The 13,957-nt window shown below is 47.5% G+C and overlaps 1 protein-coding gene across 2 annotated transcripts in view; it reads right to left on the reverse strand.

Moving 5' to 3' along the window:
• The window catches only part of LOC126522414 (sulfotransferase 1C2-like), an 86,258-nt gene that overhangs the window by 18,355 nt on the left and 53,946 nt on the right, over positions 1-13,957 (reverse strand). For both annotated transcript variants that reach the window (XM_055066398.2, XM_050171165.3), the window contains exon 2: positions 1,757-2,186. In XM_055066398.2, the coding sequence (XP_054922373.1) occupies positions 1,757-2,086 (330 nt within the window). In that variant the 5' untranslated portion in view covers positions 2,087-2,186. The remainder of the gene's footprint in view (positions 1-1,756; positions 2,187-13,957) is intronic.

The raw sequence follows: 13,957 nt of genomic DNA on the forward strand, positions 1-13,957 counted from the left end.
CGCAGGTTAGACAACCGGTGAACCATAAGAGTTACAGAATGGGTGTCAAGAGAAGGGAAGCGCAGTCGAGGACGGCAGCAGACTAGGTGGGTTGATGAAATTAGGAAATTCGCAGGCGTTAGTTGGAACCTGTTGGCGCATGACAGGGGTAATTGGAGACCGCAGGGAGAGGCCTTCGTCCTGCAGTGGACATCAAATAGGCTGATGATGATGATGATGATGATGATGAGGAGGAGGAGGAGGAGGAGGAGGAGGAGGAGGAGGAGGAGGAGGAGGAGGAGGATGAATACTCAACCGCGCCATATCACAATACAGGACGCGTCATTTTTCGGCACCGTGATTGTACTAACGGAACTAGTTTGCAACAAATTGGAAACTAAGATAAAAGAAAAAAGAATCGTATAAGCTCCTTTTTGTCATTCATGGCCTTTTTGCTGAGCAGTTCCTTCTTGCCGAAGCAGTTCGACATGTGAAACGTGCTCGGCCAGAGCGGGAAGAGAAATATAACGGCATTGATGTAGCCAGAGTTACATATAGCAGTTATAGTAACCGCTGAACATTTGTTTTGCGTTTCTGAGCCACGTGCACGTTAAGAAATAGCACAAAGATCGTGTTGCAAAGGTAACGACAGATCATCGCAGGTGCTCATTAGCCCTATAGGCTTGGAAATATAAGCTCTGTGGGCGCCTTGCTGAAAGGTCCTTGCACTTAGGCGGCTCGAGGCGGCGTGCCTAGCTTCAGGTATCACGCCAATATCAAACGTAGGGTACCCGCCTTCCCAATATGTACAGCGCGAGGAAGACAAGACGGATAGAGGCGCTCAGCGCTGACATTGAGACACTTCAGCTTGGAAAAACGGCGCCCAGCGTATACACTCTCATAACCACACCGTATATGGGTCCGCTGTAAACCGTGCAAATGCTCTCCCGTGCTTAACAAGTATGCACTGTTTCGAGCAAGCACAGGGTTCGCTCACCGCGTTGAAAATATTGAAGCTGAAAAGATTGCGGGCGATACCCGCGTGCGCACTCCACACATAGCCTTATCGGCGAAAGGGTTACGTTTCCTTCATAAATATTATCGGAAATATTGACATTGACAAAGTGAAGTTCTTACTGTTCTTTGATATTTTAGCCACACGCTGTCGGCAGCTACACGAGCTCTCCAACTTACCTTTGAGTGTTACAACGCCACGATTGTGACGTGCTGGTGTGATTATGAGTGTATACGTATGTGCTGCGCGCCGTTTCTTTTTTTCAAGTTTTAACTGAGGCGCTAGCTGCCGTGCTTCAGCTCCTGTCCGCCTTCTTCCTCGCGCTGTGTACCTAATGCAGGAACCACCAACAAGCCCAACTTTCCACCAGCGCTAGCAGCTTGTGTGTGTGTAACTAAAATATGCTGACACCTTCCGGTAAGAAGGCCACGAAGATTGCACGGCATATTTAACAGACGCGTGCCTGTTTACTTATAGGCCGATCGCCCTGCCAAGTATCGTCCATTGCCATACGGATTGCGAAGAGCGCATGCGCTGCTACGTTCTCGCGCGACAGTGGCCTGACAGGTAAGGAAGCTGGACAGGTCAGAAGCTAATCGTGCGCTTCGAAACGAGCGATGCATTCGCTGAAGCAAAATCGCAGCACGCGTTACCGTAAACTGTGTGCCCTGCTCGCTATATATAGCCGTGTGTATATATACGGCAGGCTGCTGTTGGCACGGCGAAGTTTCAGCGCTGGTTCGCCCACTAGTGTACCTATACCTTGTTGAAGATGAGGTGCACGATGTGCTGGACGAAGGCGGCCCCGCACTTGGAGTACGAGACGACGAAGACGTCGTCGTCACGCGGCTCGTATTCCATCGCGGACTCGACCAGGGCGCGCGAAAACTCTCGCGGCAGCTTGAGCCCCCGCACCCAGAAGGTCTCGTCGTCGCCCATCGCCGAGTCGCCGCCGGCGCTCGGGGCGGCGCCGGTCCTGTGGCGGAGGTCTCCTCCTCCTTCGCCGACGGCCGAAGCCCCGGCCTTGCGGGCCGCGGCGCACGCCGTCATCTGGGGCGTCAGGGACTGCGACCGCCGCTCCGAGTGCGGCATTGTCACGCGGGCCACGGGGGCGCGCTAGGCGCCCGCTGCTGCTGCTGCTACGGCTCCCGAGGACTCGGACAGGTGGGCAGCGTTCGGGATCTACGCACACCTGCATGCAAGTAAGCGGCTGTGATTCGGCCGCTCGTCTGAGATCGCAGTGGGAGGAGAGAGAGCTTCATTTGAGGAAGCGAAGCTTCACTGTCTGGTACCAATGCGTGATATACGCGGGTCTTAATGTGGTTTGTGTAACGTTTGCAACGCGAGAAAATCCTCGAGACAGTGGAACGTCAACCACCCGCACGCCTCATAGCGTTTAACCGTGTAGAGCTATAACCAATGAGTGCCCCCAGCAGCAAACCTCATCGTGTCTATCGGGAAACCACCGCGCGAGTTTGACGATGCGTCCTCGAATGGGGTTTGGGCCCAACTTCATTTTTATTTATTTACCTACAGTCCGTTTTGTGCCCACTGATGGAATTTCGTACTGAGATTATACTGTATGAAGATTTGGCTCCGCAACTGTTCACACACCAAGAAAAGCAGGGGCACTGCAGGATTTTTTTTCTCTAATTTAAAGGGAAAGCCTGGCTGCTGGGTCGATCGCCGTCTGGGTGGATATATTTGTGGATATACATATAAAGGTTATATGAAAGTGCTCGCGAAGTGGCTTGCATGCTGACCAAAGTATACTCACCTCTGTTTTGCGCAATAACAACAACAGAAACAGCCGCCTACATAAGACTTGAACATATAACGTCAGCTCGCAGGCATCTCTAATGCACACCAATCTGTTAAGGGAATGTCGAATTATATATGTCTAGCGGATTCTTTGGTTACTTGAATTATGTTTGATTTATCCACGCAGTATGTCCCACTGGGCGAGTACCCGTTCTTGGCCAGTCGTAGAGAATGGGCAGGTCCCATTACGATTCCTATATAAAACCTGCGCACACGATGTCTAAGCACACGGATCTGTAGATAAAATGGCGCAATATATTTCACAAGTGAAACTCTTGCTTGGGTTAGTTGGTTCATGCTTGAATGTAAAGAGCAAGGCGCTATAGACCAGGACAGAAGAAGAACACAAACGACAGGACCGGCACCTGTCGTCCGTGTTCTTCTTCTGTCCTGGTCTATTGCACCTCGCTCTTTACATATATCTCACATACTCTCTGATTTAGTCTACTCTCTTAGATTTAGAGATTCCGGATGTGCCACTAGGGGTGGATGCGTTCTTGGCCAATCCTCCAAAATTGGTATGTCCCACTGCGACACAAGATGCACACAATTCCTAAACTTTGTCATTACCAACACCTGTCAATAGCATTCTTTCCTCGACAAGGATCACACGCCGTCTTCGTCCATGCGTCATTGCTTTGTGTACGTTTCACATTGTGCACCCGCCTGATTTGATGTTTTCATTTCGGCATAGCTTGTGAGCGATGTAGTGCATAAACATTAAAAAAAAATTGCATGACAGTAAATTTCCGGATACACGTGAACATTGAATGAGATTACACTTTGCACAGGATGAAACTAAACAAAATTGTGCGCATCGCCGTTAGTTGTAAATCATTTATTTTAAAACCGCTCCATTTAAGATACGTTCCAGATAGATTTCAACATGTGTGTTGAATCTGCATTTTTTCCCGCGTTTGGCATAAATTCATTAGAGAAGGCACACTGAATATTTTTCCATTGTTCTTCGACGTGTATTTGTGTTGTTTGCTAGCCTCACGGTTACTCTTTAGAGCAGTGAAGCACTTTATTTCCGCGATTAATACAGTTTTATTGCAAAATTTCAAGCGCCCAAATGAATGGCGACCCTTGTGAGAGTGTGTAACTAAATCTATTTATATTCCTAGCTATTATTTTTGTTTTCAATACCCCGAACACTTTCAAATGGCAGAAAAGGCTTAAAACGAGAATAATTGTTGCCGTACAACGAATTTATGTACAACGAACAATTAGCTTCAGGGGCGGCAGCATCACAATCCACAAGACTGTCTGAAGCTAGGAAGAGGTTTTTCAGGCAAATCCTTGATTCCAGTCGGCTGTCTTCCTAAACCAGTCAATTATAATAATTAATTAGAACACCGAGCAGAATACATATTCCCCTAATTTCAGTTTCTTTCTCCTAAATCTTCTTTCTCATTACTTTTCTCCAAATTGCCAAATTCTTGGCCGATCCTCCACAGTGGTTACGTGCCATCTGTACAGAGAACCATCACCATCATCACACTGTGCCTTCGACCCTGTTATCCCCATGCCATTCAACAGCCATATTCCAGGAATACCATGCCATATTCAACAGCAATACTGACGATGCAGGTAGACACTGGCGCCAGATTAGTATGAAAGTATATGCCGTCAGCGCCAGCATGGCATTAGAAGGAAGCTTTAGCTGAAGGGATCTCTTCTAAATAGATTGGAAAGGAGAAATCTTTTTCTCGGCAACCACTCCATCAAATTTGATGAGGTTTGTTGCATTAAAGGAAGTTATAATCTAGTCACTGTTGGTGGCGAATTTTTTATTTAGGCCAGCAATTTTTTGTTGTATTGTATACATAGACCACTCAAATAGACCACTGATATGTGGGTGGGAGTTTCGCAATACTCTTGCAAACAATGCAACAAATTCACGTGTGATATGAATCATATAAAAATTCACAAATCAAATTTGCCCGTATTGAATGCTCTAACGGATGCAGCTTGCAGAACTGCAATATCTGTTCTTGCTTCAGAGCTACAAATTTGTAAACATTGTGCTCATATTTTTTTTTCGAACCTATCAATTTTTTGAGAGTTCAACTTTCTCTCTCAGGTGCAACTGATTTCATTAAAATCGGCCCAGTGGTTATCTCAGAAAAGCGTTTTTACGTCTTACATTTATTTGAACAGGCTGCATTGGAGTCGGGCCCGAGCTAAAGCTTCCTTTTAAACGGTGCAAGGTAGGGGCGTACGGAAGCATTCGGCGAGGAGAACAAACGAAAACTGGCTGTTAACGCTGCGATTAACGATAACCCAGATGCACAAGTACGTAACCAAAGCGAGCAATAGTTAAAGAAAGAAAGAAAGAAAGAAAGAAAGAAAGAAAGCACAGATCCTAATAGATCTGGTTGGCTATTGTACGCTGATGGCGGGAAACAGAAGAATAGGAGAGAGATAGAGAGAGGGGGAGAGAGGGCGCTGAGAATGCGCGCGTGTATACAGGTGCGCGGACAGCTCATGCATTCTGAAGCGTTCGCATCGGCCGGTCGGCCTCGAGAAGTACAGAACTGCTTTCAATTGCCTCGTGAGCCTACAAGTGGCGGGGACAGTCTTTAGGTAGTGTCTGTTTACGGACGACGCGCTATATTCAAGCGGTGTCGATGCACTGAAAACTGGTCGTCTTCGCCAGCCCAATAGAGACGTCTCATTTTGATTTGGGTAGAGTAATGCCCCTGTCACACGGCACGTGTAGTGTCATTCGCAGCAAATGAGATTACGTCTTAATGCCATTTTTGTTGCTTCTACACGGGCACAGTGAATGACATACACAGCTAATGACATTCGCTTATTGAACGAGTTTGCCGAACTCTCGCAAGTGCGACTTGTGTAATCTCGACGACAGGGTCTTGGCAAACATTGCGAAATTGATAAGTTAGAACAAAATGTAATCTGAGTAAAGGTTGTCATAATTGCTGTAATGAACTTTTAAATAATTTTATGGAGTACAGCATGGGTAGTTGAAGTAGTTTGTACAGCTATATTCTTGTTCCCAGTCTACGAGTGGATGCTAGCACCCCTTTTCGGCCATGTTTACAAACGACCGTCTGCTTTTTTTTTTCGTTTCTGCGTATTGTATTCAAAGTGGTGCTACGCTTAAGCCTACCTACCAACCACGGAAGCCAACTCTGCAGCTTCGTCAGCGGTGAATGAGAAACGAAAAGTGCACTGGACCGACGACGAGGCGGGCGCGCTGCTTAAAGCGCGAGAAGACCACCTCACCGATTTGCGCAGGACGAAGCGCAACCTGGAATTATACGTGCCGTTTGCAAACTGCCTGCGTGCCGACAAACGTCGCCATCAATTGCGAATGTCATTTTGTATACCCGTGTGGACAGGGAACGCAAGACCGCAATGACATTCGGTATGAATGTCATTTACTGTGAATGACATTACACGTGCCGTGTGACTGAGGTATAAGATTTCGTGGACGCGATTGCCGACCACAGCTGCTTCACGTCGGTGTGGTTCGGGAGAAGGTCGGGATTGCAGCGAACACGGTGCGTCTTCTATTCTGGGCGTTCCACGTGCTTAATGAGGACGCGCGCGCGAAAAGACGAAGCTGCCTCGACGTTTCCGTCTTCGAAAGCGAAACAACAATGTCGTGGCCTTCCTATTGTGAGGTTCAAACAGCCTTAACTGCATAATCTATCGCCATCAATGTTGCAGTGACCAGGTAACCACCCGAAAGCAATTTGACGGCCTTTTCTCGTTCTCTAGATTCTAATGCACCAGAAAGAGGGCCACGTTTCGTGTTCTCTCTGATCGCACAAATATCACGATTTTCCTCGTGAAAAGGGTCACGAGATTCATGCCGAAGGAGTGAGTGCACACATTGTAAAAAATGAGCAAATGCGAAGAGAAAATGTCCATGACCTAGAAACATTGGCTGTCCATTGTATGCTTGTTCAAAACGCTTTGCAACCACACGGCCGTCTCACGCGGAGATATTTGTTTACACACCTAAACGTCACATTCACACAGGGACGCTACTAGGTGTTTGTTGAATCAAGAGTCTGTGAGCGAACAGTCCCTGAAAGTTACTTCGTTAAAGCAGCTCGCCCGAGAACGTTGTTCAAGCTCAAAACACAATCACCACAAAACGAATGCGATAAAACATGGAAGTTTTTGAAACATAAGGAAGGAATTTTTTTTTGTTTTTCTCTCTGGCCTTTGGCTAAGGGAACTCTCCACTCTGGCCTTTGGCCCAACGGCAGGGAATCTGTGTTGAGCTCTCGTTAGCCGAGCGAAAGAAGAATAGCGCTAAATGACGAGCGAAAAAATATCAACTACTCTCTCCCTTCAGGAACAGGCATGCTGCTAATGCTCGATAACCGCATGACTGACTCAGCGACTACACCATCTGCAGGCTGGAGAGGCGTTATATCAATCTGCTACCCAAGATGTCAGTTCAGTTTAAGTTATGACTGGCGTTACGGCATGTGCTTGACGCACTGGACCGCGAGGAGCAACGCTCGTCAACCTTATTAACTTTCTCAAAGGCCTAAGCGCACCTGGTGAAGGTTTGTTTAAAAGCCTGCCTCATGCGTGTGACAAGGCACAACTTAAAACAATTAATTCTTGGTGAAGATGGAGCAAAACAAGAGCAGACTGGAGGAGTATATTATTGCCGGCACACTGAGTCTTGCACGTGAAGGAGGACTACGTGCCACCGTGAAAAATTGTGAAGATGCTGCCCCGTTAATTACGACCGACTTGCATGGTAAGTAGAGTAAAAGTAAATAAAGCTGCCGCTCTCCGAAAGGAAGGACTGTCTGTCGTTTTGTTAGGAGGAGGAACGAACATTTTCAAGAGAGAGAGAATGAAGAGGAAAGGCAGGGAGGTTAACCAGGTATGAGTCTCCGGTTTGCTACCCTACACTGGGGATGGGGGATAGGGGTTGGAAAGATGATAGAGAGGAAAACGAAAAAAAAATTAAAAAAAAGGAAATAAAAAAAAATAGAAAAAAGGGAACGCGCACACATGGAGACACACACACAAAAGGCGTTCCAGTTAAAGTCGTTCACACAGGCCGGTAGATCGCAAGAAGCGCAAAAGCGCTTGCACGGCCTTCTTCTGTGAAGGTAGGTCCTGTCGATGTTGTAGAATTCTTTTTTCGGATAGCGGTTGGTCGTCCAGTTGGTCAAGTTCGTGGCTAAGGCATGCCCTCTGTGGACTGTACTGCGGGCAGGCGCACAATATATGGCCAATTGATTCTTCATGGCCGCAGTGGTCACAGGTTGGTGTGTCGGTCATGCCAATGCGGAAGGCATAGGCTTTAGTAAAGGCAACGCCCAACCAAAGTCGATATAACAGCGTGGCGTCTCTACGGCGAAGCTGTGATGGCGCTCGAAGACTTAATGTTGGATCAAGTGAGTACAGTCGCGTATTTCTTAAATGTGGCTCATTCCATTGCGACGCGGTGCACTGCCGAGCAAGTAGGCGGAGCTTCCGTGCCGCGTCAGTTCTAGAAACAGGAATTGGGACGTGACGCTCCTCAGTATGGGCTGAGCGGGCAGCGTGATCCGCCCGTTCATTGCCGATAATCCCGCAGTGACTTGGAAACCACTGGAAGGTTATTTCATGGCCTGCATCACTTATATGGTGTAACGTCTCGGTAATATGGAATATTAGCTGTTCGTGCGGTCCGCGTCGTAAAGGTGACAGTAGAGACTGCAGTGCCGCCTTCGAATCGCAGAATATTGTCCATTTGTGTGGCGGTTCATCACCAATGTGAAGAAGGGCAGTAAAGAGCGCTGCGAGCTCTGCTGCCGTCGATGTTGTCGCGTGGGTCGTCTTAAATTTAATTGTTGCAGCTTTCGCTGGTATGACGACTGCCGCCGCGGAGCTGCTTGGAAGGACTGATCCATCAGTGTAAATATGCGTAGAGTCACGGTAGTTCTCGTACAAATATAGTAGCGTGAGCTGTCTAAGGGCTGGTGATGACAGATCAGCTTTTTTCGAGATACCAGGTATTGCGAGGTTGATTTTTGGCTGAGCGAGGCACCATGGAGGGATCGAAGGTCTCGCAGCCGGAGTGAAACAAGCTGGCAATGATTCATCATATGCAGTTATCGTTTGGCTGAAAGATGTCTGTGGCCTGTCCGCTGGTAGAGAGGCTAAATGGAGACGAGGAGTCCTGGTTAGATGCCTTATATGGGTCCTGAGTACTTCAATTTCAATGTGGGTCTTGACAAGGTGGTCTCTAGCGATTGCTATCGTAGCCACTGTTGAAGCACTCTGAGGCAGGCCTAGACAGATCCGGAGCACTTGACCCTGGAGACTTTGTAATGTGCGTAGATTCGTTTTGCCTGTGTTGTTTATTGCTGGCAAGCTGTATCGCAGAAATCCTAGAAAAAGCACCCTGTACAGTTGTAACATGGCACTAGGCGACATTCCCCAGGTCTTGCCAGCGAAAAACTTGAACAGGTGGCAGATGCCTGTCAACCGTTTTTTCACATATGATATGTGTGGGCTCCATGACAAGTCCCTGTCGATTATGACACCTAGAAACTTGTACGATCGGACCCGTCGTATTATTTGGCCATTTATCGTTACACTGTAGTTTGCCATGGGTTTGCGCGTAAATGGCACTAGTGCGCATTTCTCGGAGGAAACTTCCAGGCCTCGATTACGGAGGTAGATAGCAGTTTGTGTGGCGGCTCTCTGAATTCTCGCTCGCAACTGTAGGCGTGTTACTGCAGATGTCCATATGCAGATGTCATCCGCGTACATTGATAGCCTGACTGTGGTTGGCACGTGCTCAAGGAGAGCAATTAGTGTTAGATTAAATAACACGGGGCTAAGTACACCGCCCTGGGGGACGCCGCGGTAGCTATAATGTAGAGAAGTATGGCCTTCCTCGGTGCTTACAAAGAAGGATCGCATGGATAGATAGCTCCGTATCCATTGAAACATCCGACCACCCACTCCTACCTCTGCGAGAGCAGAGAGGATGGCTTCATGCGTAACGTTGTCATACGCCCCTTTAACGTCGAGGAATAAGGATGCGCAGAGACGCTTACGGCATTTCTCATGTTGAATGTAGGTCACCAGGTCGACGACGTTATCGATCGATGATCGACCGCGTCGGAAGCCCGCCATGGCATCTGGGTAGGTGTTGTGGTACTCCAAGTACCACTCCAGGCGTCCTAGGACCATCCTCTCCATCACTTTGCCCACACAGCTCGCCAAAGCGATCGGGCGATATGATGAGAGCTCCAACGGCGACTTGCCAGGCTTCAGCAGTGGAACAAGGCGACTTGTCTTCCAGGTTGTTGGTAGCGTGCCATTTCTCCAAGATTCATTATACACCTCAAGAAGAACTCCTCTCGCTCGCTCCCCCAGGTGACACAGAGCTCGGTAGGAAATTCCGTCAGGTCCTGTGGCTGATGTGCGGCTACACAAAGCTAATGCTGCCTTAAGTTCGTGGATCGAGAATGGTAGATCCAACCGGTGATCACGTGGTGGCGGACAGCTCCTCGAAGGCAATGGAATGTTTGTAGCTGTGAGTTGGCCGGATAATCTGGCGCAGAAATCCTCTGCCACGTCAATCTCCGATCTCTTTTGAGAGAGGGCAAGCGCCTTGAATGGGAATCGCTGTACGGGAAGTGTCCGCAGTCCGCGCACCGTTCTCCATAGTTGAGATAAAGGCTTGCGTGGATCTAGCGACTCACAGAAGGCAGCCCAACGTTGCGATTCGAGCTTGTCTAACCGGCGCTGTATCTTCTTTTGCGTGCGCCTGGCGGTCCGTAGATCGTCCATTGTTTTCGTACGTCGCTATCTTCGTTCAGCACGTCGTCGGATTGCTCGAAGTCGTTCTAGTTCCACATCGAAATCATTAAGTTTCGAGGAGCATGTTAGAGTACGCATAGTGTCTTGCACCACGCTCTTGATTGCCTCTTTCAAGTCGAAAGATGGATTGGCGTCGCAGTGTTCTTCCATAATAGACTGAAATTTAGGCCAGTCCACTCTTTGGATCGTATCCCGTATTTTGGAAGCGGTCAATCCTCTGATCTTGATGTACGTAGGGATGTGGTCGCTTCCGTGCGTCTCTATGTCCGCAAACCACCCTGCACGTCTGACTAGGCTTCGTGAGACGAAAGCCAAGTCAAGACAGCTGCTGTACGTGGAGCCACGTAAGAACGTAGGACTTCCATCATTCAGCAGCCAAAGTTCATTACTGGAGGCGAAAGAAACCAGTGCTCTGCCTCTTGCGTTGATGATCGGACTTCCCCAGAGTGTATGATGGGCGTTGAAATCGCCAATGATGACCCAGGGATTGGAAGTTGGGGAAAGGATGTCTAGTAGTCTTTTGTAATCAAATCGACTTGACGGAGATAGGTAGGCGCCTACAAAAGTAAAGGCCAGATGCTTTTTCCTTACGTTTAGGCATATATATTGATTACTGTCATTAGGTGGTACAGGCTGATGAATGTAGGTGAGGTCACGGCGAATAAACACCAAAACCTTACTGTTTTCATAAACAGCTGACGACATAAATGATTCATATCCAGAAAGCCTGATTTTGTTCGATAAGTTCGGCTCGCAAATGACGATAATGGGAAACATATTGGCGTACACGAAGCGACGGAAGTCCGAAAGGCGCGCTCTGAGTCCGCGGGCATTCCACTGAAAGATAGCTGCTTGTCGGACCTCTTCCCTAAAAGACCGTGGCTGCAGAGCCATGATCTACTCAAGGGTTGCAAGCACCGGACTCAGAGCGTCCAGTACTTGAAGCGCACTTCTGGCAGACGGTGTGTGCATGTTGCTTAGCAGCACGCGAATGACATTCATTAAAGGCCTGATAAGTGCTATCACTTGCTCATCTGTTTTCCGCGACTCCTCGGATACAGCACCTTGCTGTACTGGGGGCGGCTTCTTCTGCGCCTCTTCTGGCGGTCGTGTACGCGGAAGTGGCGGCCATTCCTTTGTGGAGAGAGATCTGGCAGTTTTCTCCCTTCCAACATCGGTGTTCGGAGTGCTGGAAACATCTGCTGATGATGATGCTTGAGGAGGTGACTTTTCCTGAAATCTTGATGTTTTCCGCCGGGAAGACCTTCGTCGGTGACGTCGTCTTCGCCGTACTTTCACAGCAGCCTCTTTGTGGGTAGAGTTGTCTCTCACCATTTGTTTAAGAATGGTGATCTCTTTCTTCATCTGGGGACAGTCTTTGGAAGAGGCGCAGTGATCACCTTGACAGTTAGGACACATGTAACGCAGCTGGGAAACATCAAGGTCCGATCCATCGTGCCAACAAATGGTGCCACAATAACAGGAGTCATCTATGACATTGACAATGAAATATCTCATGCAGACCTCCCATTTCTCATAAAACCAGCAAGCGAACACAACGTGATTGTGCATGTTGGTCGCCTCGGCAACACACGTTGTGTGAGGATAACCTTCAAAGGCGACTGCCTTCCACCCTACGTGAAGGTCGGCCACTTTCGCCACCAGGTTCGACCATTTATTCCAAGACCAATGCAATGCTTCAATTGTCAGAAGATTGGACATGTGAAGGGTGTTTGCCGAAATTCGGCCGTGTGCCCTCGATGTGCCGAACCCCACTCAGAAGACAACTGCAACATTTTCAAAATTGTGCTTGACGTTATGAAACTTCCATGGCCGCAGCGAATACGTATATAACGACACTGGTTTGTTTTATTTTTGTTCAGAGTTTAAACGATGATGTTAATATGTAGTTAAGAAAAAAGGTCGTAGTTAGCTTCTACCATATATATTCGGCTTGAAGTGGAAGTAACAGGCTTGGTTCCCATTCTTTCCGAACTTTGCAGTCATCTAGCTGGGGTTGTGAGAGACAAAGAAGATAGTCGTTGTGTGGACCAAGAATATTTATCGGACTGTCTAAATAAAGAAATGAACGAACCATGCATGTAGAAAATAAAAAACAAATTGGTTTCGAATATAGAATTGAATACAAGATATTTAGTTATTTCTTCATTTGTGAAAAGTTCATCAGCAATGAACTAAGACTGCTGGACTGATAAATTGTCAAACTAATTTTAAAAATAATAATAAGAAAGAAAAACTGGCTTCGAATCTATAAAACTGAGTACATGGTGGATAATTTTTTTTTTTATCATCATCAATTATTTTTCCTTAAGGACCCCTGTCGGGGTATTACATAAGGGGGGGTTACAGAAGATAAGGATAGAAACAAAGATATGGTTACAATTTCTTACAAGACTCAGCTTGTGGATTCGCATAAAAAAAAAATAAAACAACAACAACAACAAGAGGCACACTGAATACTGGTATCTTCGAGAATTTCGATAAGGTGGTATAAAGGGGATTTGTGATCATCATCATCATCATCATCATCATCATCATCATCATCATCATCATCATCAGCCTAGTTACGCCCACTGCAGGGCAAAGGCCTCTCCCATACTTCTCCAACTACCCCGGTGATGTACTAATTGTGGCTATGTTGTCCCTGCAAACGTCTTAATGTCATCCGCCCACCTAACTTTCTGCCGCCCCCTACTACGCTCCCCTTCCCTTGGAATCCAGTCCGTAACCCTTAATGACCATCGGTTATCTTCCCTCCTCATTACATGTCCGACCCATGCCCATTTCTTTTTCTTGATTTCAACTAAGGTGTCATTTACCCGCGTTCGTTCCCTCACCCAATCTGCTCTTTTCTTATCCCTTAACGTTACACCTATCATTCTTCTTTCCATAGCTCGTTGCGTCGTCCTCAATTTCAGCAGAACCCTTTTCGTAAGCCTCCAGGTTTCTGCCCCGTAGGTGAGTACTGGTAAGACACAGCTGTTATACACTTTCCTCTTGAGGGATAGTGGCAACCTGCTGTTCATGATTTGAGAATGCCTGCCAAACGCACCCCAGCCCATTCTTATTCTTCTGGTTATTTCAGTCTCATGATCCGGATCCGTGGTCACTACCTGCCCTAAGTAGATGTATTCCCTTACCACTTCCAGTGCCTCGCTACCTATCGTAAACTGCTGTTCTCTTCCGAGAGTGTTAGACATTACTTTAGTTTTCTGTAGATTAATTTTCAGACCCACCCTTCTGCTTTGCCGCTCCAGGTCAGTGAGCATGCATTGCAATTGGTCTCCTGAGTTACTA

This window comes from Dermacentor andersoni, chromosome 6 (genome assembly GCF_023375885.2).
Source record: "Dermacentor andersoni chromosome 6, qqDerAnde1_hic_scaffold, whole genome shotgun sequence".
Classification (NCBI taxonomy): Eukaryota; Metazoa; Arthropoda; class Arachnida; order Ixodida; family Ixodidae; genus Dermacentor; species Dermacentor andersoni.